The following is a 26,911-nucleotide window of genomic DNA, read 5'->3' on the forward strand; positions in this document are numbered from 1 at the left end:
TCAGTCAGTTCTGGCTCACCTTTTCCAGGGAGCTGCTCGAACTGGGGATTCTTCATTCATTCCAGCCTTCTGGGTGCTGCTGCCACTGTGGCCTCACATTGGCCATCCATCATTGCCTGCCACCATCTACTTCCCCACTCAATTCACATGGCAGCTCTGCTAGTCAGGTGCATTCTGCCTGGGTTTGCATTTCTTTCCCAGTTGCCTCCTTTGACAGGTTGGGTTGCTTCTCAGCAGGTTGTCAAATGATATGGATAGATGTTTAATCTCAGCCTTCCTAATGCAGAGATGAAATGCATGGGCTGCCCTGCACATCCTTGGACCTCTCCTTCTTAACAACATTTCATTTCTCTTTAATGGAGAGAAAGATGGAGGGAGAGGAAGTCGCATCCTTTTTGAGATGTTCAGTCAATGACTGTCTGCATTCAGGATACAAGCTTGAAGAAGTGCTCTCAGGTGACCTAGGGCGAAGGTCAGAAAACTATGGTGATCTCAGGCACAGAATCTGTACTTTCCTGACCTTGGCACAGTGCCACCATCAACTTGTCTGACACCAGGACCTTGCTCCTGCCAAGCTGGGTGATCTGGTACTGAACTTGGGCCATTATGCCAGCCCAGGATTCCCAGTGGGAGCCATGAAATACATTCCATGAAGTAACTGGCACAATGCTCACATTTAGGAGAACTATGTTGGCTTCACTTTTAATAGACAGAAGTACAGAGATGTTAAGAGACTTATCTAAGGTCACAGAGTGGATTAAAACTACATTGTACACATGATAGCTGCTTTCCAGACATGGCCATCAAGCACTTGAAATGTTCCACATGTGGAAGCACACATCTGTAGACCCAGCAGTAGAGGAGAGCTAGAGGAGAACACTATGAGTTCAAAGCCAGCCTGGGATATATAGGGGGACCTTGTCTAAGACAAACAAATCAACACATGGATTTAACATATGTGGTGGTTTGAACCTGTTTACTTCAGAAGGTGAGATAATTTGATCACTAGTTAAAGGCCAGTCTGAGCTATAAAAGGAGACAGAAAACAGATGGCTGTATATGGTACCACAAACCTGTATTCCTGACACTTGGGAAGCAGAGACAGAAGGCCCAGGAGCCTGGGATGCACAGTGAGATTCTTTCTCCCAAATTCCTGCTACAAAGCAACTGAGAAGAAGGATTTATTTTCTCTTAGTTTCATTGCAGGGGAGGTATGACATTTGAGGCTTTGGTCTATATATGGGAGCTTATGGTTGTTACTATATATTGCAGATGGAAGGAGGACGAGGAGAAGGAAGAGGAGGAGGGAGGGAGGGAGGGAGAGAGAGACAGAGAGAGACAGAGAGAGACAGAGAGACAGAGACAGACAGAGAGACAGAGACAGAGACAGAGAAAGACAGAGAGATGCATAGAGTTGTGACTCATTAGGTTGCTTCCAACAACCTACTTCTCTCTTGTAAAATTTACCCTTAAGTATCCTGCCACCTTTCAACTAATATCAGTTAGGCACATCATTCAGACATGAATATCTGAGACAGATTTTGCATTCAAAATAGAATATGTTATGAATGGATCAATGTTATCACTGCAGTAGTGGGCTAGTTAAGAACTTTCAATTTCCTTTTTAGTTTTCTATTTCCTTTAACAGGAGTGAAGGTCTGAGAACTCCATGTGCTATGAACAGGATCGGGAGGGAACCATTTGTCATTAGACACAGTGGTCAGAGACTCTTAGTTAGGATCTCTATTTCTGTGATAAAACACCATGGCAGAAAGCAACTTTGGAAGGAAAGGATTTATTTTGCTTGGAATTTACAGATTATCATATAAGGAAATAAGGGTAGGAACACAAGGGAGGAACCTGGAGGCAGGAGCTGATGCAGAGGCCATGCAGGGGGTGCAGAGCCCATGGAGGGGTGCAGAGCCCATGGAGTTGGGTGCTTCTTACTGGCTTGCTCATCATGGCCTGCTCAGCCTGATTTCTTATAGAACCCAGGACCACTTGCCCAAGTGTGGAATTTCCCACAGTGCATTAGGCCCCCCACCACCCAATCACTAATTAAGGAAATGTTCTACAGATTTGCCTGCATTGTGATTTTATGGATACATTTTCTCAATTGAAGTTTCCTCCTATCAAATGGCTATAGCTTGTATCACGTTGACACAAAAGCCAGCCATCCCAGAGACCCAGGGTCCCCAAGTGCATCTCTGCCAGGTTTCAGCCTCTCTCTCTCCCTGACTCCTGAGCCTCACTACTACTCAATCTCTTTCCTTGCCTTCCTTCTCCTCCCCTTTCTCCCATCTGTGGCTCTCATGGGCCAGAGAGTGAAATGGGAACTCTGGTGAAATTACATCTGCAGATTTTTCAAAGACCTGGTCCGAGGAATGAACAGACAGAGAAAAGTACAGGATCATGGGACACTATTCTTGTCAACTCAAACATAATCACATTTATATAGGACACAAAGGACATACAGATTATAATTTAAGATTATACATGTTGTATACACCCCAGACATGTAAGAATAGACTAGCCAGCACATCTAGACTCAGACACAGAAATACACATCCGTAAATTTATACCAGAAATGACCTTTCATGTACAAAAAAGCATATAGCACACACACAATCCTATGCCCTAGTAAGTAAGTGGACAAAGCTGAGCTGACAAGTGCACACCCACCCCCATAAAACAAGAGGCATTGCTCCCAGTGTCCTTTTGTCCCGTGTATCTGTTTCATGGTGTCCTTGCCAACATCAGTGCAGGTAAGGGAATAAGCAGGAAGTTGTCATGGTTGTTCACACTCGGGACAATGAGAGACAGGAGGCAGGAACATCTGAAGTTACATAACTGAGTGGAGAGGCGAGTTCAGTATAAAAGATCCTGCTGGAGTGTGCACTGAAGTCAACATTGGTCAGACCAGGACCATGGAGCCCAGTGTCTTGCTCCTCCTTGCTGTCCTCGTGGGCGTTTTGGTACTCTTAGTCATGGGACACGCAAAGTCCCGTGGCAACCTCCCACCAGGACCCCGTCCCCTGCCCCTCTTGGGGAACCTCTTGCAGATGGACAGAGGAGGCCTCCTCAATTCCTTTATGCAGGTGAGATGCTATGCACAGGGCCCTGTGTCTCCTCTTGGAGATCACTCAGCGGGAAGAGTGAGGGACTCATTCCATGAGGTAGGATCATGTGGGAAAGTTGCTGCGGGGAGGGTGAGATGCTGATTCGTGGTGGATGGTGTTCAGATAGACAGGTAAGTCATGCTATGTTGGAATTGTGTGGGACACCGTGCTTGGAGCGCAAGAGAGGTTGAGGTATAAGCATGTAGAATTTCTCTCCTTGGAACTTGTCCATTACAGAAGAAAAAGAAAAATATCAGAGGCATCAATATCAAGGTTTGCTTCTGCCAGCGCGAGATTAGCCTGAGGTGTTCTAGGACAAAGGGGAAGGGGGGCAGGACAGGAGGCAGGGTGGGGAGGACTGCTTATCAGTTTATTACAGCAGTTGGCTTGGCATTACCTACAAGTCTCTATACTGGCACCTCACACACAGGGTCTCTTGCTTAATTACCACTCGCTTATTAATAATCAGCATCCGTGATTCTACTGTTCATGAGATCGCTGAGGTAGTGACTATAAGTTTCATCCCTCTGTTGACACCATGGCTGTGAAGATCACAGTCTTGAACCCTGTATTAGTTACTCACTGGTTTTTAAAAGATTCCCCCTCCCTATCACCAATGGTAGATCCAGTTATGTTAATTTATTTTTTGAGACAGGGTCTCCCTGTGATTTTTTTTTTTAGGTTGACTCCCAACTCTTAGCCTCTGGAATGACAAATGTGTCATCACACCCTGCCACACGTGTTCTAAACACATGTCTCCCACACCTGAGAAAGGTCAAGCCAACATCTTATCTGATTTATTTCAAGAAATCCATTGACAATTCAATGTGCACATATACTGGGTCTTTGTCATATGTGACCCCTCCTTGTCTTCTCTCTCCCGCAGAAATCCTTCTTTTGGCCAACATGTCCCTTCCTACCTTGATGTCCCTTTTTGTTTTTACCCACTGAGTTTAGTTAGGTTTCCTCAGAGTAGGTTGATGTGTGGTTTATTTTTTGGAAATCACTTAGTATGAAGGGAAAGGATGGATGCCTCCTGGGCTGTAGGTTCACGTGAGAGGGTTGGTGAGTGAAAGATGAGATGCTGACAGTTTCATGACTGTAATCAGGAACTGTTTACAGGATCATGAACTCAGGAGTAACTATACCATGAAAGTAATCAACTCCCTCCCCCTGCCAGCACCACCACTGTCCACAGACCCACAGTGAGTGGTGGTAGCATCCACAATGCTGCACCTTTCCCTGCAGTGAAGGTGATCATTTTCCCCATTAACTAATTACCTTAGTCAAGGGACACCCAAAGTCCCATGCCAACTTCCCAGTAATTAATTAATCAACCAACAAATTAATTAACATACTTGTTAATTAATTAACCAGAATTAATTAATTGGATGTCCCTCATCTACTTCCCTTCTCTGAGAGGGTGGAGGCTCCCTGGGTATCCCCGCACCTTGACACATCAAGTCTTTAGACATGTTACCTGTTCACCTGGATGATACAGAATACAGGCATAAGAAGAGGATATTTTCCCCTAAGTTTTATTCTTATTTTATGTGCATGAGTGTTGCCTGCATGTGTACCATGTGCATTATTGGTGCTCAAAAAGATTGTAGGATCCCCTGGAAATGAATTATATGTTGTAAGTACCAAGTGGGTGCTGGAAATGGAACCCAGGACCTCTGAATGGATACCAAATGCTTTTAAACATCAAGCTATCTTTCTAGCCCCCACGCTAATTGAGTTTTAAGATCATCAGAGTATCTGTAATGGTTTATTTAAGAGGGAGAATCTGCTTTGATCCCCAACGACTCTCTGGAAAGACAATAAATGGAGAAAAGAAGCCGTTTCTTGGGAGCATTGAGGGAGAGGTGAGGAAGGAGCAGGCTCAGGTGAACGAGAGCAGTTGTAATGGAGGAGTGGTAAATGTTGGATTTCTGTGTCATAGGGAGGATACTGGTCTGAGAGAAACCAAGAATAGTAAGAAGAGAAATGGTCCACCTAAACCAGAAAGACAGAGTTTCCTGGTGCTTTTGTCTGCTTTCTGTCTGTTGTTATGACAATAAGCAAGAGGTCTTTTTTTTTTTTTTTGAATTTGATTTTTTTGAGACAGGGTTTCTCTGTGTAGCCCTGGCTGTCCTGGAACTCACTCTGTAGACCAGGCTGGCCTCGAACTCAGAAATTTGCCTGCCTTTGCCTCCTAGAGTGCTGGGATTACAGGCGTATGCCACCATCACCTGGCTGCAAGAGGTTTTTTATAAAGTAAGAAGGTGTATGGGCCTAGAATAATGGCTCAGTTGTTAAGAATGTTTGCCGCTCTTCCAGAGGATCCAGATTGATTCTCTGCATCCATATTTAACAGCCCACACATGTGACACACACACACACACACACACACACAGAGAGAGAGATACCACATAGTTATAAATATACACACACACACACACACAATTAAAAGGTAGGAGGTTTATTCAACTTATAATAACAGTCATCTACAGTCTAAGATCAAGCACTCGTTTTGTCCAGCCTCTGGTGAGTAACCCTCTGCAGGTGTCACAACTTAGTGGAGAGGAAAGAAGGGCATCTGCCACATGCAGAAGGAGCTAACTATGTGGGGCAGCCTTGTTCTGTAGTAATCAATTCTCCAAGCATCCAGCCCTCTCTGCTTGACCAGTATTAAGCAAGGTGTTCTGTGGATCTGCCCTGAAGACACAACGCCCCTTACTAGGCTCCAGCCCTTGAAGGCTCAACCATCTCTCAACCCAACCACTTTGGGGACCAAGCCTCCAGCATGTGAACCCACGGAAGGCACTTAAGCCATGTTCAAGGCATAGTGCATAGAACAGGCAAGAAGAAAGGGTCAGCTGGTCCAGACAGGTGGCTCTGGACGCCAAGGTGGTGATGTCCCAGGAGCCCTAGGAGACACTAGCTTGGCTGTCTCAAGCCTGTTGTGGTTGGTGCAGGAGCCTGATTCATGTACAGCTGTTAACGGCCATGTCAGCTCCATGAGTTCTAGCTCAGTTCCAAATTGCTTGTTTTGGCTTCTGTGCTGACCGGCCTGGGTTTTCCGATATGCAATCTGGAATGTTCTCTGGAAGTTTTAGCTGTGGCTCAAGACACAGAGGCTACTCTTCCAGGAGGCTTGTTGCTGAAAGTGGTCACATGGGCTTTTATCAAGTATGCATTACCAAGAACGATTTTTTAAGCATGATGAAATTCTGTTGGCTGAGAGTAGGCAAACAAACCTAAGCTTTGGCTTCTAGCCACTGCCAACATTTGCACCGAAAACATTCAACTAAAAACATTTGCCTTTCTTAGTCTTTAAGTCCTCTTGAAGCTCAAGTATGATTTTATTAGGATTTGAGAGGAAAACACCAAGGCAGACAAGTTGTGAATCTTGGCAGCTGCCAGAGGAGGAGGTCGGAGAAGAGGAGGAGGGGGCACCATGCTGTTTGTAGGCAGTCACATGGTGAAAGAGTGCAAGCAGGAGACATAGCTTCCGAGAGCAAGCAGACAATGTCAAGGAAAGCAGATCCAGCGCTTTGGAGAAATGATCCAGAAGGAAAAGATGAAAAAGGAAGAGAAGGAAGAGTGGTGACTTTTCTGAGGGAGGCTAGAAAAGTTGCCAATGGAAGTTCTGTAGGTGGCCACAGCAAACGCAGGACTTCTGGGAAAGATAAACACACCCTCTCATCAAGGGAATGATTATTCCTCCCATCTCCTTATGCTTTAGGTGAGCCAGTCTTCCCAGGGCTTGTCTCATGGCTAGGATCGATAGGTCCAGCTTAATTAACTCTTAAGGGAGGAGACAAACCTTTGGAACAGGCAAGAATATCATGTCTCTACTCATGATTAGAGGGAGGAGGGAGGAGGGAGGAGAGAGGAGGAGGGAGAAAGAAGGAGGGAGGAGGGAGGAGGGGGGAGGACAAAGGAGGGAGGAGGGAGGAGGGGGAGGGGGGAGGACAAAGGACGGAGGCGGGAGGAGGGAGGAGGAGGAAGGAAGAAGGAGGGAGGAGTGATGAGGAAGGAGGAAAAAGGATGGAGGAGGGAGGAGGAGGGAGGAAGAAGGAGGGAGGAGGGAGGAGGGAGGAGGAGGGAGGAAGAAGGAGGGAGGAGGGAGGAGGATGGAGGAGGAGTGCGGAGGAGGGAGGAGGAGGGAGGAGGGAGGAGTCTATTCTAAACTGCTTTTAAGGCTCCTTAATATTATCTTCTTAAGAATGGGAACTCTAATGTAATTTCAGAAACGGGCTGCAGTTTGGTGATAGATCATTTGCAAAGCTGTTCAGTGGGGACCTGTGTCTGGACTGAGGTTTCAATCACACGTAGTCCCAGACAGAAGTGCTCCATTAGAAGACATAAGAGGAAACTGTGTGGTTGTGGTGGAGAGCTGGCTCAGTATTTAAGAGCACTGGTTGTTCCTTTGAGGACCTGGTTTTGATTCCCAGCACCCATATAAACTGCTCATAACCACCTGCAACGCCAGTTGCACGGTATTTGATGCCCTCATTTGGCCTCTGTGAGTACTGCATGTTTGCTGTTCACAGAGACACCCGTAGACAAAGCACCCACAAATGTAAAATAAGCAAAATCAAAGAATTAGGAGGAGGAGGAGGAGGAGGAGGAGGAGGAGGAGGAGGAGGAGGAGGAGGAGGAGGAGGAGGAGGAACTAAGAACTAGAACATTGTCTGGCATTCCTGACTTCCAGAGAAGATACACCTGAAACTCTTGCATTCAGGGTTCTTGCCCCAGGGTACCTGCTTTCTTTGTCCTGTCTCATCATCTCTTCTTAAGAGATCACTCAGTCATTAAGGAATGTGAGTGGCCACTTACCTGGCATTTTCCTGCTGGATGGAGTCATTAAGTGTGACAGGGGCCCTGAAAATGAACCACTGGTTTTAACAATCAAGTGCAGGGAGGAAAAAGTCTTGACTGGAGTCTGGTTAGAGACATAACGGAGAGGAGGTAAAAGAGGAGTGGGGAGAAGAGAAATTGGAGACCTTAGAGAAGAGACAGTGACCCCATGCTGTTGGGAGCAGGCGTGAGTATACACATGCATTACAAGCAGTACAAGCCCTAGGCAGAGAACCAGAGAAAGCCAGAACGAACGGCATTTTAAAATGTACACATTAGGTGCTGGAGACATGGTCTGTTAGGACCACTGGCTCTTCTAGAGGACCTGAGTTCAATTCCCAGCACACACACACACACACACACACACACACGGGCTCAAAACTCTCTAATTACAGTCTCAGAGGACTCTGGCTCCTTCTGGTCTCTGAGGATATGGAATATAGGCTGGCACAATACTCATACACATAACGTGCGTTACACTCCCATGGTAGGCTCACAAGAACATGCATCCCTGTCAGCTCATTGGATGCCTCACCAGGCTTTTAAGTCTGGTTCCTGAGGTGTGACTCAAGAGCATGTGAGCCTGGGATTTGTTTTCAGGCACTCTGATAACTGTTGGAATGGCTAGCCCAGTCGGAGCCTGGGGTTGGTTCCTCGCAGTTGGCTCCTAAGGTCTCACAGTGTAGTCCCCCCTCCCCCTTTTAAATCCTCAGAGGATTTTCTTTAGAGTTTTATTAGGGGAAACCCACTGCTACCATGGAAACTGGTGTTAGAAACAAGCACAGAAGGAGCCCAAGGGCAATCTTACTAGAGTTAGAGGTAAAAACACTAGAGTAGGCCAGTGGTAGCTGCTGCAGTGGAGAAAGAGAGGGATCTACGCTATTTGCAAGTAGCTGCATGTCAAAAAACAAGTGGGGGAGCTTCGGAAAAACAGGAAAAACTCAGTGTTGGGAAACACATGCCCAGCCTTTGGTTGGCACCTTTGGTTGGCGCCTTTGGTTGGCGTCTGAAAGAACAGGTGATAGAAAGGGAGGTTTAGAGGCAGTTCCCGTGGGTAGAGGCACAATTGCACTGCCTGATGGAAGTCTGCAGGTGCTTCCTAGAATTTGAATGGAATTGCAATTAGTTATTGATATGTTATTTCTCCACTGGTGAAATGAGTCAATTTAAGCCAGATTAGGTTATAGTAAAGGCAGGTTTATTGGAAGCTGCACTGGGGGTGAAGTCACTGGGCCCAAGGACTGAGGCTGGGGAGGTGGCTATGGGGAGGGGAGGGGAGGGGAGGGGAGGACAGGGGACGGGAGGGGAGGGGAGAAGAGAAAGAAAGAAAGGAAGTGCTGAGAGAGGAGAGAGAGGGAGAGGGAGAGAAGGGAGAGAGGGAAGGAAGGAGAGAGAGAGAGAGAGAGAGAGAGAGAGAGAGAAAGAGAGAGAGAGAGAATATGTCTGGATTATATAAGGAGGAGCTTCTTTTGGGGGAATGGTAGCCCAGATGCAGGGCTTAAAAATTTAGGGTTGGGGGCAGGGTATGCCAGGGAGGGACTGAGGGATGCTGGGAGAACATGGAGTCTAGGTCTGCTTTGATGTATAAAATACGTATCTCAGTACTTTATTCCTGGGTCTGAAACAAAACTACTACTACTACTACTACTATTACTACTACTACTACTACTACTACTACTACTACTACTACTACTACTACTATAATCATTCCACTCATTCACATCTCAAATGGTATCCCACTTCCTGGTTACCCCCTTCACACACACACCATCTCATGATATTCCACTTCCCAGTTACCCCTCCATTAACTCCCACCCCACATCTGCCCTCTCCTTCCCCCTTGCCTGTATGAGAGTGCTCCCCACCCACCCACATTCTCCTCCACCCTTCCAGCATCCCCCTACTCTGGGGCATCAAACCTCCCCAGGACCAAGGGCCTTCTCTCCCGTTGCTGTCAGGCAAGTCCATTCTCTGCTACATATGTATTTGGAGCCATGGATCCCTCCAGTGTACTCCTTGGTTGCTGGTCTAGACTCCTGTAGAACTGGGTGCTGAGGCCAGCCTATGCTGTTCTTCCAACAGAGTTGCAATTCCCATCAGGTCCTCCAGAGCATTTGCCAGCTCCCTAATCAGGTTCCCTGAGTCAGTCTGATGGTTGGCACCAAGCACCCACATCTTCACTGGTCAGTTGCTGGTCAGTCCTCCTCAGAAACCACCACACTAGGCTCCTGTCAGCAAATGCCTCTTGACCATAGCAACAGTGTTGGGTTTGGTGTCAGCAGACATTATGGACCCCCAGTCCCTGGTTGGCCCTTCCTTCAGTCTTGGTTCCATTTTTTGTTCCTGTTCTTCCTTTGGACAGGAACATGTCTGGGTTAAAAGCTTTGAGATGGGTGGGTGGTCCCATCCCTTGATCAGTGGCTGTGCCTATGGTTCTATCTTTCCTTCTCTGTGCATTTCCACTAAACTCATCCCAGTTGGGTCCTGGGAGCCTCACATGTCCCTGGTGTCTGGGACCCTCTAGTGACTATCTCCAGTTCCTCATCAGCCCCTGCTACATATATTTTTGTTCAATTTCCAGACCCTCTCTCACATCTCTTCCAGTTACTGATACTGTCACCCTTATTTCCTCCCTCTCTTTTGTCCTTCCCTGGTTTTCCTCTCCCTCCACCTCCCACAATCATACAGTTTCCCCCCTCAATGCCATTATTATTATTGTTGTTGTTGTTGTTGTTGTTGTTGTTGTTGTCTGTTTGAGTCTATGTGTACGTTGTGTGTGGATGCCTGCACCCATTACATGGAGGTCAAATGGGGCCATTCTTCACCTCTATCACTCTCTGTCTATTCCTTTGAGGCAGAGTCTTTCCCTGAACCTGATCCTGGAATTCTCTCAGCTAGGCTGGAAACTGGAAATCCCCACCATCCTGTCTCCACTTCCACTTTATAGGCGTGCATGGGAGAGCCGGTTTATAACTGGGTCCTGGAATGCAAAGCCCAGTCACTATGATGGGGTAGCAAGTGCTCCAGGCCCCTGAGCTTTAATTGGACCTTCAAAATTATTTCCTTTACATTTACTTTTATTTTGTGTACAAGAGTGTTGTGCCTGCATGCATATCTGTGTACCACGTCCCTGGTGCCTGCAGAAGTCACCAAAGAGGACACTGGATCTCCTGGAACTGGATTGAAGATAGTTGTGAGCCACAGTGTGGGTGCAGGGAACCAAACCCAGGTCCTCTGCATGAGATCTTACCTTCTGTACCATCACTCCAGCCACTCCAGTTACAACTTTTGAGCTATGGTATTTTTAAAGTTGATCATTGCTCTAGAGTAGAAGCCTTCCTTATGTTGCGACCCTTTAATACAGTTCCTCAGGTTGTGGTGCTCCCCAATCATAAGATTATTGTTCATAAATGTAATTTTGATCCTGTTATGTGTCTGTGGTTAGAGTTATGTGGGAGAAAGAGAAACACTTCAGGATGTAACAGGCTTAGTAAAAGCAGCAGGGGAATTGGCCTCTAAGAAGCTGACTGCAGCTTTGCAGGGGGCTAAGCTTCGTTGTTACACAAAAGGCCTTTGAGCAAGTCCATTCCCACATACCCAGATCTCTTATCTGATCTAGGAGTTGTCTCAGGGAACCATTAGCTAAGCAAACACAGTCCTTAAAAGAATTCCAGGTTTGTCAGGAATGGCTATGACTGAGATCACTCTAAGGGCCTGAAATTCCCAAGAAAAAGCAACCCCACAAATCTCAGATAACAACTACTGATTATTTACAAGAGATTACTTCAGAGCTAAGTGACTGTCACTCCAGGAGTGACAGCTCTTCTAAGATTCCTTTATGGTTATGAATTGCAATGTAAATATCTATGATTTGTCTTAGAGGACTCCTGTGAGAGGACATGATGGAGGGGTCATGACCCACAGGTTGAGAAACACTGTGCTAAAATCAGCACAGGTCAATGAACTTTCAAACTGAACACATTTTTATCATGTTATGCAGCTCAGTTAACGCTAAGATTGGTCCCTGTCTTATTACCTCTACTTACTACCGTCTCACTATTCTGACACAGTGGGTTGACTTTACCTGTGTTTAAACTTCATTTAGAACACCAAATATAAGCAGAATTTACTTTTCTGCCAATATTAAGCTGGTGATCATTTCTATCATCAGTTTGATGGATAGGTTATTTCCTTGTGGTATGACATTCCATTGTGTGGGCTTGGCGGTGTTTGTTCTTAATTTTAAGCAGGCTTCTAGGAATAATCTGGTTTATTCATTTGGCCACCACGCACATGCTTTTTTTGTTCTTGTACAGGCATTTGGAGGTGAAGTTTCTCTGCATGTTTAGGTTCAGCTTCAAAAGTTGTAGCTGATTCTCCATAAAGGCAGATTCTCCACTCAAAGATTCAACCAGCTATGGATTGAAAAATACAACAAATACCTTCAGGGATAAGTGCATCTTATATCTGCAACCCTAGCATGTTAGAGAAGAAGGCAGGAGAATGAGAGATTGAGAGTACTTAATCGACATAGTGAGTCTCAGGTCAACCTGGGCAACATAGTGAGATCCTGTCTCAAACCATAAACATAAATCAAACACTCATAGTTTCTTTCTTAGCACTATTTCAGAAACAACATGGGGCACTGACCATTATTAGCATTTAATTTCTGTTAGGTGCATGGCATTCTGGAGTGAGCTAAAGGTTACACGAGTTTAGCTACTCCACTTTATGCTCTGGCTGGTGTCACTTCCAGACACCCATCCAGAAGCTCTTTGGATTTGTGAATGAAAGACTTATACACATTAGTTTATTTTTAAAATGACGTGGCTACTAAAAGCTTGGCAGGTCTAAGCCTCCCGCGGCTAGCGTGCTTGTCCCTCTGGTACTCCTGGGTCAATACCTCCTAAATCTACTGTTAACTTTCCTGCCCTGTTACCTACTGTGAGGCCCATTGGTCTTTGCTGCCCAAGATGCTTCTGGGCAGCCCTTCAGGGGCCGCTTTCATTTACACCTATATTTTGGATGATCTTCCCTCTGTAGCTCTAAATCTCATCTGTCTCTCTCCCCTGAGTCATGGTAATTCTCTTTCTTCTTCCTTGCATCCTAGTCCATGCAAATCTAAGGGTCCCGCCCCATTTCCTTTTGCCCAGCCATTGGCCACTGGCATCTTTATTGGTGGATCAAAAACCAATTGGGGAAGAGGACCTTCCGTGTTTGGTCATGCAGATTCCTGATGGAATCAAAGCATTAGAACCAATCTCCAACACAAGAGGATGAGGGTGGATCATTTGCAAACACACAGTTCTATTAAATGGCCTTCAGCACTGGAAGGCTTTGATATTCCTGGGGCCAATTCCTGGGAGATGCCCAGAGATGGTTGTACTACCAGGTAGTTTCCCACAAGTCTGAACTGTAGACATGATTGACAGTCAGGACTACCAACAGTCCATTCCCCTTCCCATGTATCTCAGTAGGTGGGCCAGGGTCATTCTCTCTGAAAGTCATCAGGAGGCATTGATCAGGTTGAAGCTGGGTCACAGGAAGAATGGTTCTTGGTTGAGATTCCAGAGATGGCCAGATTGAAGGGTAGAGGCAAGGAACTTTTTCTGTATTTACATCCTCATCCACATCCATGTCATATCCATATCTATGTATATATTTGTATCTATCCATTTCTATATCTCAAGAAGCAGGTTAAGCCCTCTCTCTTCACCAGTGAGAGTTTACTCCAAATACTTGAGAAATAAAGAGAAAGCTCTTTAATACTGCACATCTGTCTCTGGCTACCACCGTAGAGAAACTAACCTCATACAGAAATGTTTAACAACTTTTATAGAATTTGGGCATTAGCGACCCACAAATGCTGTCACCTGTGAATCTCTTTTAGGTCCCATTCCCACTTTAGACTTTGATTAATTTATTATATTTTACAGAGAAATGAATTTTAAGTCTGCCTGTTTCAGATAAATGGTAGATTTACAACAGAGATATTGTCATCATCAAACTTTTGAGTAGGCCAGTGCTGTGCCCTTGAGTGGTTGTCACCCAGGGCCTCTGTCACTGTTTTGTACTGTGCTGTGACACCAGAGCTGGGGATGACACCAGGACCAAGCCAGCTCTTAGAAGAAAGCATTCATCACAGCAGGAGCATGATGACAGGAGTTGTCAGAGCTGGAGCAGTAGCTGAGAGCTACATCTTGATCTGTAGACAGACATAGTAACTCTGGGCTAGGGGTGCAGGCTTTTAAAGTCTTAAAGCCTCCCCCAGTGACACATTTCCTCCCACAAGGCCACACTTCCTAGTCCTTCTAATCTTTTCAAATAGTATCATTTCTTGATGACTAATCGTTCAAATATATAAGCCTATGAAGGCCATTCTTATTCAGTCCACCACACCCAGGGTCATCCTGCCCTTTTGGAAGAATTTTACTCTTAATATAAGATAATCAGGACTTAATGGTGGTTGTTCCCAAGTGCTATCCCCTTTGAACTGCCCAGTAGAGTCATGTTCTTTCATATGCAAATTGAGTCTAGTTGACAGTCTTAACAAATACAAAAATTTTTTTTTGGTGTTTTGGATTTGGTTTTTTTTTTTTCCAAGACAGGGTTTCTCTGTGTAGCCCTGGCTCTCCTGGAACTCACTCTGTAGACCAGGCTGGCCTCGAACTCAGAAATCCGCCTGCCTCTACTTAACAAATAAATCTTAACAGATACATATTCTCAGGAAGCCCAAGCCTCAGTTGTGTTGGCATAATTCTCTTTAGTTTTTGAGTGCATACTGTACTTTAATCATGACAGTTCCATTGATTTGATGAATTCTGTTTCAGACACAGTTGGCAAATAACCCATACATAATAGTACTGGTGTGAGTTTTAGTCCTTATCTAATTAAGGACCCAAAATACATTATGTTCACAAAATAACTTTTGGTATCTTTTAATCAGATTTTATTTCTACTCCTTCAAAAGCACTCCGTACAGGTCACTCACACTAGCCTCCATTATTATGGTTAACTAAAGACAAATAACCCAGCACGACTCTTACAAAGAAGTTGTATTTGACTCAGAGATCAGAAGCCTGCCTGCTCTACACATCTTCTCAACTCCTAAAACCAAAATCCATTCTTTTGAAGCCACTGCAGCCAGGGGTTTGACCTTTCTGTTTATAGTCACATTTGAGCAAAGACACAGACCGACGGTGCAGTAAGCTAACTCCCAAATCTAAGATAAAATGCAAAGCGAATGTGAGGACATTTTGCACTTCTAGTCATAGACAGAAACTTCTCCATTCAGACATCTTCAAGAGGTCATTGTCACACCAGGCTCGAGGCTAAGGCACAATTCTTTTCCTATAGTTTTTTTTTTAATATTTTTATTTTCTATATTCTTTGTTTACATTCCAAATGATTTCCCCTTTCCCAGATCCCCCCTCCCCATATGTCCCATAAACCTTCTTCTCTCCATCCATTCTCCAATCACCTCCCTCCTTTTTCTCTGTCCTTATCTTCCCCTCCAATGCTAGATCAATCCTTTCCAGGATCAGGACCCTCTCCATACTTCTTCATGGAAGTCATTTGTTTTGCGATTTGTGCCTTGGGTATTAAGGGCTTCTGGGCTAATTAATATCCACTTATCAGAGATTGCATTTCATGTGTATTCTTTTGTGATTGTGTTACCTCACTTAGGATGATATTTTCCAGATCCTATAGTTTTTAACAAGCCAGGTTAGTTTGTTACTTATCTCCAAGTCATATTAGAGGTGGCACTTAACCAAACCCTACCTTGTGCAATGCAGTATTTTCTAAGCAAATTGGTTGGTGAATCAATTTGTAAATCAATTTTATTGAATTGATTTATTATTTTTTTTCAAATCAGCTCCATTAAAAAAATCATTTATTTATTGTATGTGAGTATATTGTAGCTGTCTTCAGACACACCAAGAGAGAGTATCAGATCTCAGTAGTGATGGTTGTGAGCCACCGTGTGGTTGTTGAGAATTGGACTCAGGGCCTCTGGAAGAGTAGTCAGAGCTCTTAACCACTGAGCCATCTCTCCAGTCCTTTATTATCAATTTTATTGAAGTGTTTTATTATCAGTTTTTCAATATCATATCTATAACCTGTTCATTTTTGAAACAAGGTTTCATATTGCCCAGGCTATCCCCTAGCTCAACAGCATCCAGAGATCCCCTTGAACCCCTGAGCATCATTCTTTACTTCCTGGTGCTGAGCATACAGCACTGGCCCAGCACACTCAGTCACACTGTAGTTCAGCACTGCTTAGAACTTCCAACCTGTCTCGGAACACCTTCCTGGTGGTGGATTCACCCTGAAATGTCTAGGTCCTCAGGAAAGGAAGGGTGGCCAGGGCCAGCCTATTTACCAACCTGTATCTATGTGTTTTTTTTTTAACAATTTAACAACAATATCTGTGCTGGCTAACCCCAGTCCTGGTGCCTTTATGCTTGGCAGCTTCGAGAAAAATATGGAGACGTGTTCACAGTGCACCTGGGACCAAGGCCCGTGGTCATGCTTTGTGGGACAGACATCATAAGGGAGGCCCTAGTGGGCCAAGCTGAAACTTTCTCTGGCCGGGGGACCATTGCTGTGGTTGAGCCGGTCTTCAAGGAATATGGTAAGATTCTCAGAGGTTGGGATGAGGTAGGGTGGAGAATGGGAACAGAGAGAAATGATTCTGAGAGAGGGGAAGGTAAGGGCTAGGGAAGGACCCAGGTTTGTTTGAACTTCCTGTGTGACCCGCACACCCATGCTTCCCCTACATTCTCAGGTGTGATCTTTGCCAATGGAGAACGTTGGAAGACCCTTCGGAGATTCTCTCTGGCCACCATGAGAGACTTTGGGATGGGAAAGAGGAGTGTGGAGGAGCGGATTCAGGAGGAAGCACAGTGTTTGGTAGAGGAACTGCGGAAATCCCAGGGTAAGTCTGGGAGAATGGGCATGAAGGAAGATGGGAAAGCCAAGACACAAGTGCACAGCCAAAGAAAGAGAAGGAGACATCCATGGGTAGACACACACACACACATACACACAAACATATACACATTCACACACATACACATAAACATACACATACACACATGCTCACACATAAACACACACTCACACATAAACATATATACACTCACACACATATACACATAAACATACACATACACATACTTACACATAAACACATACTCACATATAAACACATACACATAAACACACACACTCTCTCTCTCTTTCTCTCTCTCTCTCTCTCTCTCTCTCTCTCTCTCTGGGGGGGGGGAGAGAGAGAAATCCATAAAAATATGGAAAGAGTTGTGAAGTCCACAGTATCCAAGAATAACTCAGAGAAATAGATTGTGTGATTAGCATGCTAGTTCTTCCATTCAAGGAAATGGATGCCTATGTTAAGATTATATTTCAGTCAGGCATGGTAGCACAAGCCTGTCATCCCAGTAGTCACTGGGCTGAGAAAGAAGGGCCAGAAATTCAAAGCCAGTTTGGCTATACCATCAACTCTTGTCTCCAGAAGAAAAAGCTGATGCTGTGGATGTGCACACAGCTCACAGTCTGATAGCCAACTCCACAACACTGGCAGGGTAGTACACGTCATCATAGTGCACCTGAGGTGGAGGCAGGAGCTTAGGGATTGGAGGTTATCCTTGACTTTATATGGTGTTCAAGGTCGTCACGGTTATAAAAAACAGTCTCAAGGCATGGTCTATGTCCAATGCATGTGTGAAGCAAGGAACTGTGTTTTCTCCTTGTGGATATACTGATTTGTGGGCAGTGAACAAAGAAGCCAGGTGGGGTGACTGACTTTCTGGTAATTGCAGGATTTTCTGGGCACTTTTTTGAAACTTCCTAACAGGGGCAGACAGGTGGTGACATAGTGTCAGGTTCACACTGCTGTCTGTTATCTCTTAAGATTTCCCAGGAGACCTTGAGATGTCCCTGCAGAAGCTGGAAGGGAGAAGAAGGAATTGGGAGTCTAAGTAAAAAAGACAGAAGAAAGCAGGGTGACACAGAGACAAGGGAGCTGAGCTAGAACCAGAGGGACAAAAAAATGGAGCAGGAATAACCGGGGAGGGGCTACAGAGTGGGAGGGAGTAGGAAATAGGTGAGGGAAGGGGCAAAGAGAAAAAGATGGAAATACTGCAAGTCTTTTAGACTGGAACCCACAGCCAGGTAAAGACGGATGAGCATCAGGGGAAAAACCACAGAGCAGTCACAAGACAGACAGCTGAGACCCAGAGAGAGCAGCAGCAGTGGCCCAAGGTTGCTGCACTGACAACATCTCATGAGGACACATCACAGAGCCTGGGAATCAAAGGCAGCAGGCAACAGGTGCTGATAGTTCTTGAACACCAGAGAGTGTAGGATCAGAGAAGGAATAGAGGAACACCCACAGATGAGACTTGTCAATCCACACAGGCAATGCCATGAACCTTTCTCTGCACCATTCCAGACTGTGGGAGTTGCCTATCAGCTTCAAGTCAGTGTGGTGATGGAGGGAGGTGCAGGGTGGAGACTAACTCCCCATGCTGCCCCTCTCAGGTCTCTGGGTCTGAATCCTGGTCCCAGTCATTAGTCACTGTGTTCGCTGTGTTACTCTGGTGAAGTTAGCTACCCTCTCTGTATAAACAAAGTGAAAAGAAAAAGTATTGACCCAGGACACCTGGAGCCCAACTTCTGAGCACAAAGGAGAGCTATTTGTCCCAGAGGAGCAGAGGCAGAGATGAGGAACAAAGACAGGAGACAGAGGAACAGGGAGAAGAGAAAGAGAACAAAGGAGAGGGAAGAAAGGGGCAAGGGAGAGGGGGAAGGATTATTTTTCCTAGGGGGACAAAGGACTGCCTCTGGATAGATAGTAAACAGATGTTGCACATGGGCCAAGTGGTGATATGTAAAGTTAAAGGGGGAAATCCCATGCTAGGATGTTTACTTATAGTTGGGCAGCTTAATTGGGTGAGCCAAGGGGCCTTTTGATTGCTGGTCTTCAATGTTTCAATAGTTGGACATTGGTAGTCAGCCTCAGGAGAAGGAAGTGGGCAAATAGGGGAACTGACCTTGGCAGCTTTAGAAATGGAATTCAATGGTTTTAGCAAGGAAGAGGGAATGGGAGAGAAGGGTGAGGCCTGCCAGAGTTCAAGTGGGCTAGTGCCCCTTCATTGATAGCATTTTATCTTATGTATAACATTAAATACATTAAAACTAAATAAAATGTATGCATTACTGAATGCAGGACCTAGTGCATCCTGTGTGCAGGCTTAGCAGCTGTTGCTACGCTTTGAGTAGTGAGTGGAGGAAATAGCTTTCCAAGGATGGAGCCAAAGCAAAGAGTCCTACACTTCTTGATACCATGTCTCCTGTCCTGCCTCCCAATCCTCCAGGAGCCGCCCTGGACCCCACCTTCCTCTTCCAGTGCATCACGGCCAACATCATCTGCTCCATTGTGTTTGGCGAGCGCTTTGACTACTCAGACCGCCAATTCCTGCGCCTGCTGGAGCTGTTCTATCGGACCTTTTCTCTCATAAGTTCATTGTCCAGTCAGGTCAGTGGGTGGGAAAAAAGGAGGATCCATGGCAGAGGAAACAAGAGGCTGCTTTGTGGATGAAGGAGAGAGTGTCTGAAGGCGTAGAAAGGCAGAGATGACATGGAGAGACAAGGAGGCTGAGACCTGGAGGCAGAGGGAGGGATGGGGAGCAGGGAGGGGAGACCTGAATGTAGCAATAATCCAGACAGTCATAAAGATAATGATGCCCCAGGGTCATGACTGTGGTAAAAGGTTACAGGACTTGTCTATCATGTATTAACCCCTAGGTTCATCCCTAGCATGACCTAAGCCAGGCATGGTGATATGATTCATATATGCAATCCCAGTACATGAGTGATTAGAGATCACAGACGTCTTTGGATAAGTATTGAGTTTGACAACAGTCTGAAAAAAATATGAGATCTGATTAAGACCAAACCAAACCAAAAGGCTGGGGGAGAGAAAGGGAGGGAGAGAATTGTTCCTAGGGAACCTAGGAACACAGCCTTCTTCTTGAGAGCTGATAGCTCCAGGTGACCTCCTGGGCCGTTCTTCTTACAGGTCTTTGAGCTCTTCTCTGCTGTCCTGAAGTACTTTCCTGGCACCCACAGACAAATCTCCAAAAACCTGCAGGAAATCCTTGACTACATTGGTCAGAATGTGGAGAAGCACAGGGCCACCTTGGACCCCAACGCTCCACGGGACTTCATTGATACCTACCTTCTGCGCATGGAGAAGGTTAGTCCTGCATGGATGACAGAGCGGGTGGGTGAGAGTGAAGGATGGGTATGTGGTCAGAGAAAAAGATGGGATGGAACAGAGGATGGTGAGGAGAGGTAGGAACAGTGGAGGAGATGCAGAACATCTGAAAAATAACGAATAGAGAAAAGAAAGAGAAAATGATAGGGAAAGAGAAGAGGTGTGACTGGGAAAGACACACAGGGCCAGGGACAAAAGTGGAAAAGACATGAGAGTCTAGGAGACAGAACATGATAAACCACCAAAGAACAAAGAAGAGAGAGAAGACAGAAGAAACCAAGGGACATTGTCTGGGGCTGAGTAATGTCCAGAGGTCCAGACAGTATGAGACAGAAGGACAGTGCCCAGAGATGTGTGTGTGCATGTCCTTGCAAAGGTTCATTCACCCCTGACCCATCCTTCTCTCTCCCATCTGGAACCAGGAGAAGTCCAACCACCACACAGAGTTCGATCACCAGAACCTCATGATATCTGTGCTCTCTCTCTTCTTTGCTGGAACTGAGACCAGCAGCACCACGCTCCGCTATGGCTTCCTGCTCATGCTCAAGTACCCCCATGTTGCAGGTGTGCCACGGGTGGGCAGTTGGGGGATTTCCTAGCTACTTTTTGCCTGTGGAAGTTTGAGTGGATGAGAGGACCACGGACCACTTACATCTGGAACTCTAAATGGTCTACTTGTAAACTATGGAAGTGCTGTGGGTGGTGAGTCAACGAACACTCAGCTGACCCGTTTTCTGTTCTATTCCACTTAAACGTTGATCCTTCCTTCCCTCCCTCCCTTCCCTCTTTCCTTCCTGCTGTCCTTCAATCTTTACATTCATCTATTACTCATCTTTCTATCCATCCACCCCTTCATCCCTCTACTTATTCTGTTCATTTACCCACCATTATTTCTCCACCCATCAGTGACCCTGTCATTGGACTTTCCCTTCAGTCATTCTCACACATCAGCATCAGTCTATCTAAAGACCTGTTTACTCATTCATCCTTCTATCTTCATAATAAACTCTTACTCACAAACGCATGCACACAAGCATGTGCGCACACTCACACATGTACACACACACACCTTGAATCCTCCAAGTCAACCACTTATAAATCAACTTATTAATTATTTGTGTATTTACTGGTTCTTTAACCACTGAAGTAGGCATTTCACTTATTTATTTCAATGAATCAACTTAAGTGTTGCTCCTTTGATTAGCAGAGTTGAATAAACTATTGGCCATGAATGCACTCATCCCCTCCTTCTATTCACAGGTTCCATTTTTTGGCCCCTGAATTCTTTTTTTTGTCTATCCATTCCCCCATTCATCCACCAATTGAACCATATGCTGACTTACAATTTGAATACATCATCCTATGCTTAGTGTGTTTTTCATTAAATCATGAATCTGTCTTTATATTCATTTATCCATTGATTTTCTTATGTATTCATTTCTGCATGCATTTGGTGATGGTTTAATTTACTATTCTCCCTCCTTCTCTGTTACGTTTCTGAGGACATAGGTTCGAGTTCTTAATGTAAAGTTGTGGTGTGTGTGTGTGTGTGTGTGTGTGTGTGTGTGTGTGTGGTCAGTTCATTGCCAAGGTGAGGATGTTTTCTGCTTCTCTCCCCCCACTCTTGTCTCATCATGATAGTTCTCAAGTCACCCTGTGCAGTATCCCTTTGTTTTCTATTTTTCTTTCTTTAGCAAAGCCCTGCTGAAATGAGGTCGGAGCTCATGGAGGAGAGATTTAATGTTGTTTTAAACATGGGCACATAGAGACAGGCACTTAAGAACAGGACAGTTGTTCGTACCCCCGAAATCTCTCAGTTCCTCAGCAGAGCCTCCTTACTGCACACTTGTCCTGGTGGTTGGCTGATAGAATACAAAATCATTGCTATAAAGCTGGTATAGCTGATCAATCTCCCCCTTTTCTGTGTAGAGAAAGTCCAAAAGGAGATTGATCAGGTGATCGGCTCACACCGGCTGCCAGCCCTTGATGACCGCACCAAAATGCCATACACTGATGCAGTCATCCACGAGATTCAGAGATTTTCAGATCTTGTCCCTATTGGAGTGCCACACAGAGTCACCAAGGACACCACGCTCCGAGGGTACCTGCTCCCCAAGGTGAGACCAGCCGCGATTCCTCATCGCTGCGCCTTTATCAAATGCCACGCTCCTAATCACCAACCATTCCCTTTTACTGAGGGACTGACTGTTTTCCGTATGGGAATCAGGGTGAAATAACATCTTTGTATCTTGTAACATCTCCTAGAACACTGAGGTGTACCCCATCCTGAGTTCAGCTCTCCATGACCCACGGTACTTTGAACAACCAGACACCTTCAATCCCGAGCACTTCCTGGATGCCAATGGGGCACTGAAGAAAAATGAAGCTTTTATGCCCTTCTCCACAGGTGAGGCAGACCTGTGATTCCTATCCCAGACACTAGAGGGCAGACCCACCCTCCGTAACACAAACAACAATAGGTCCATGTATACTGAGTCTCTCCCAGTTGCCCTGTTGAATGATCCCATCCACCCTGGCTATAGCACCATGAGAGGAGTCTTGTACCAAAGGAGCATCCAGGTCATGAGGACTTTTGGGAAGTGTTTAAAGGCAATGCTAAGAATATTAACACAGGGACAGGAGGGGGAAAAGGGGTACGTGGCAGGCCCATGCCAAGGATTCACCCTGGTAAATCACATCCTGTGACAAATGTGATATAATGGAGGTTCATTTTGGGAAAAAGGGGGAGTGAGAACTTAGAGAAGGGGGACAGAGGGGGAAAGAAAGGACAGAGAGAGAAGCTGGCCTGAACACCTGTGTGTGTGTTGGGGGGACGGGGGAGAAAGTGAGTGAAAGGGGGGATAGAGTAGAGGGAGAGGGGGAGGGGATCTGGAATTGCAAGCAGTCCTTTCTCTGTGCTCTCCCTGCTGCATCTGGCTTGCACCAATCAGGCAGTGGTGGCAGATGATGATGCAGGCTGTTGCTAGGTCCCTGGGAGAAGTCTAGAAGAATTGTAAGCCAACACTTCTCCCTTCTTGTTTCAATAAAAATGAGGGACTAGGAAGGGATAGTGGTGGAGCAGCAGTGTGCTGGTCCTGTCTTTTAAACTATGTTCTGCTAACTTTGAGGTGATGGTCTGCTTTAGGGAACCTAAGGAAATTGGGGTGCTGGACAAGTCTCAGGAAAGTTGGATGTTTCCCTGCTTTCCAGGATCTGTGGGATCTTCTGTGGCCAGGGAAGTGCAGGCCCAGTAGAAGAGTCTGTGAGGGTAGACAGGAGCACCTGTGGGTCCCTTCTCTGGAACTGTTCTGGATGCAGATTTTGAGTAAACATGTGAATTTGGCAGGATGCTGAAACACATATACATATTAGATGGAAAAACAAAGTTAAGTATGCTAGGGAGAAAAATTTTTTCTTAGGCATATCTTTAAAATTCCTAGGCCCATAGCCCTGATAGTTTGGGGACGGGAGTCCCAGAACCTGGGAAGGGGGGAATCCCTCCCTCTGGAATAGGCAACAGGTAGGAAAGTTATGCTGTTGATTGGCAGTGGTGCTTATGGAGAAGGAATCCATCTGACCCATGAGAGGCGAATCTGAGTATGTTTTCTGAAGCTTACAAGAATCTTTTTAAGTTTACAAAATAGATACATTATAGAAATGGTAATTGTAGTCTGTTTTGAAATTCACATTGTAGAAAAAGGTAGTAAATACCATATTGTGTTATAGTGGAGGCTTGGTAAACAGTGTTTGTGAAAAGCATGAGCCTTCTTTAAGGTGAGTTCAGGGCAGACAGAAATCTTCCATGGAGCAGAGGGACAGAGGGTCTTTCCCCTTCTATTCAGAAGAATGAATGTGTACATTTAGGACAGTGAGAAACATCTTTAAGTCTATAGTTAAAAGACAACCGAAAGAAGCTTAGCATCTTGAACTTGTGAGAGTGGTAGTGGATCATATAGTGGTAAGTTTTACTAGAGTTAGGCTAATTATTTATTAGAACTCCATTGAGTAATGTTACGACTCTGAACTTTTGAAGTCCTAATATAATAGTAGCATAGTGAAGGGAAGAAATCTGAAGATATTTTGCTCCTTTCTTTTTTTTTATAAATATTTTTATTTTCTATATTCTTTGTTTACATTCCAAATGATTTCCCCTTTCCCAGATCCCCCTCCCCATATGTCCCATAAACCTTCTTCTCTCCATCCATTCTCCAATCACCTCCTTCCTTTCATGTATGTTAAATTACTTTCCTATCACCATCCAAGTTTTCACACCCTTCAATCTTCACTACTTGCATTTACCAAGATCAAAACATTTTCTTAGGTGCTAAAAACAATTTTTTTAGGTACTCATAAGTTAAGGTTTCATATCCTAACACCTTGCAGAAAGTTTTCTTTTTTTTTCCTTTGCAATTATTTACCATGAGATTGGTTGATCATTAGGAACAGTCACTGCAAAGTGAGTTCCTTTAGATAGGGGAATACCAAAAATCTACATCTGAAACCTTTTAACATGAAGCTGTGAGCAAGCCAAACCTGTTTGCCTTTCTAATAATACATCTGGTAGATTAATTAGCTAATGAAGTTTTGATGTTGTAAAACCTCTGAAATAATATTAAAATGCACTACCATTTAAAGAGTAAAAACATAGAGGAATATTGTAAGCCATTTGTCAATACAGTAGAGAAAACATTCAAACATCATATTGCAATTCAAACATACAATTTGAGACCTGCTTCCCTGGTCTGCTGAAGGCACATGTGGCTGCTATATTCAAGATGGCAGTGAAACCATGGCTTCCCATAACAGAGATGACTGCCAGGCATGTGACTGCCCTTAGATGGTGGTCAAGCCATGGCTCCACCTGCTCCAGCCCTTAGTAAAGATGGCAGCTAGTCTTGTGTTGGTTATATTCCAGATTGGAATCATGTCATGTGATTGAGGATTATCTTAACATAGTCTTTCAACGACTAATCCCAAAGTATGAGTTTTAACCACATCTAATAAGTCAATAATCCTGTGGGAGCAAGGCAGACACAATGTAGGCCAGAGGCCGTTGGTTTGGGGAGGAGAGAGCTGTTTTGGGGGCTCTGGAGAGGCAGAGCCAGCTTTGATCCAACAGGTTTTGGCCAAAGGAAAAAATGCAGTCTTGGCCTATGTGTCTGGCTGAGAACAGACTGAGATGACCTCTGAGAGGGTGGAGGACCCCTGTGGGTATCCCCCAACCCTAGCACATCAAGTCTCTGCAGGCTTAGGCTCATGCTCTCTCACTGAGGCCAGACAAGGTGGCCCAGCTAGAAGACCATATCCCACAGAAATAATACCTTTAGGGATAGCACCTGCTCCAGTTGTTCAGTGCTGTATGAAGACTGAGCTGCACATATATGTGTGGTATAGTTTAGCCTATGCATGCTCTGTGGTTGGTGGTTCAGTCTCTGAGAGGCCCCAAGGGTCCAGGTTAGTTGACTCTGTTGGTCTTCTTGTGGCATTCTTATCCCCATTGGAGCCCTCAACTCTTCAGTAAGAGTTCCTGAATTCTGTCCAGTGTTTGTGTGTGAACATCTGCATCTATTTTAGTCAGCTGCTGGGTGGAGCCTCTCAGAGGACAGCTGTGCTAGGCTGCTGTTTGCAAGCATAACTGATTATTATTAATAGTGTTGGGGATTGATGTTTGCCCATGGGATGGTGAGGCTGGTTATTGCTTGACTGTTTCCTCAGTCTAGGCTCTATCTTTGTCCCTACAGTTCTTTTAGACAGGACAAATTTTTGATCAAAAGTCTGTGATTGGGTTGGTGTCCTTATCCATCCACTGGAGTCCTGCCTGGCTATAGGAGGTGGGTTCTTCATATTCCATATCCCCATAACTATGAGTCTCAGCTTGAGTCACCCCCAGAGCCTCAGAGAGCCTTCCCCATCCCATGTCTCTGGGATTTCCTAGAGGTTATCTCTCCTGCTGCAAATTTCTATTCATTCTCTGGCCCTTTCTCCTGTCTCACTTCACCCATTATCCTGACCCTCCTATTACTCTTCTCATGCATTCTCCCACCCAGTTCCCTCCTCTATCTGCCTCCTATGACTATTTTATTCCCCCTTCAAGTGAGGTTCAAGCATCCTTGCTTGGGCCTTCCTTCTTGTTTAGCTTCTTTGGTTATTTGGGGTGTATGATGGTATCCTCCTGTACTTTTTGACTAATATTCACTAATTAGTGAGTACATGCTGCACATGTGCTTTTGGCTCTGGGTTACCTTACTCAGATGATGTTTTTTTTGTTTTGTTTTGTTTTTTTTTTTAGTTCCATTCGCTTACAAAATTCTCTTAACACTCCTTCTTGAATTTCAGGTTGATGGTCAAAATCCTTGTTGTTTAGTGCAGTGGGCTTGGATGTCGAAGTGGGTTTAGGGATGTGACAGTCCAAATGCTATTCACTGTATGGTGGCTTACATGATCACTTTCTGTGCCCACAGGAAAGCGCATTTGTCTTGGTGAAGGCATTGCCCGCAACGAGTTGTTCATTTTCTTCACCTCAATCCTCCAGAATTTCTCTGTGACAAGCCACGTGGCTCCCAAGGACATTGACCTCACTCCCAAGGAGAGTGGTATTGGAAGAGTACCCCCAACATACCAGATCTGCTTCTTGGCCCGCTGA

General features: G+C 45.2%; 1 protein-coding gene across 1 annotated transcript; it reads left to right on the forward strand.

The window, feature by feature from the left end:
* Positions 1 to 2,927: 2,927 nt before the first annotated feature.
* LOC127683066 (cytochrome P450 2B1-like) lies at positions 2,928 to 26,911 on the forward strand. Its single transcript, XM_052179932.1, has 9 exons — positions 2,928 to 3,098; positions 16,440 to 16,602; positions 16,756 to 16,905; positions 19,367 to 19,527; positions 20,071 to 20,247; positions 20,691 to 20,832; positions 22,198 to 22,385; positions 22,534 to 22,675; positions 26,730 to 26,911. The coding sequence occupies exons 1-9, from the start codon at positions 2,928 to 2,930 to the stop codon at positions 26,909 to 26,911; spliced, it is 1,476 nt and encodes a 491-aa protein (XP_052035892.1).

This window comes from Apodemus sylvaticus, chromosome 1, assembly GCF_947179515.1.
Source record: "Apodemus sylvaticus chromosome 1, mApoSyl1.1, whole genome shotgun sequence".
Lineage (NCBI taxonomy): Eukaryota > Metazoa > Chordata > Mammalia > Rodentia > Muridae > Apodemus > Apodemus sylvaticus.

Bases quoted from the DNA above. Each gene is read 5' to 3' on its own strand.
- LOC127683066 (XM_052179932.1), top strand. From the start codon at position 2,928: ATGGAGCCCAGTGTCTTGCTCCTCCTTGCTGTCCTCGTGGGCGTTTTG. The intron at 19,528-20,070 runs GTCAGTGGGTGG...TTCTTCTTACAG, and splicing joins TAAGTTCATTGTCCAGTCAG to GTCTTTGAGCTCTTCTCTGC. The intron at 20,833-22,197 runs GTGTGCCACGGG...TTTTCTGTGTAG, and splicing joins CAAGTACCCCCATGTTGCAG to AGAAAGTCCAAAAGGAGATT.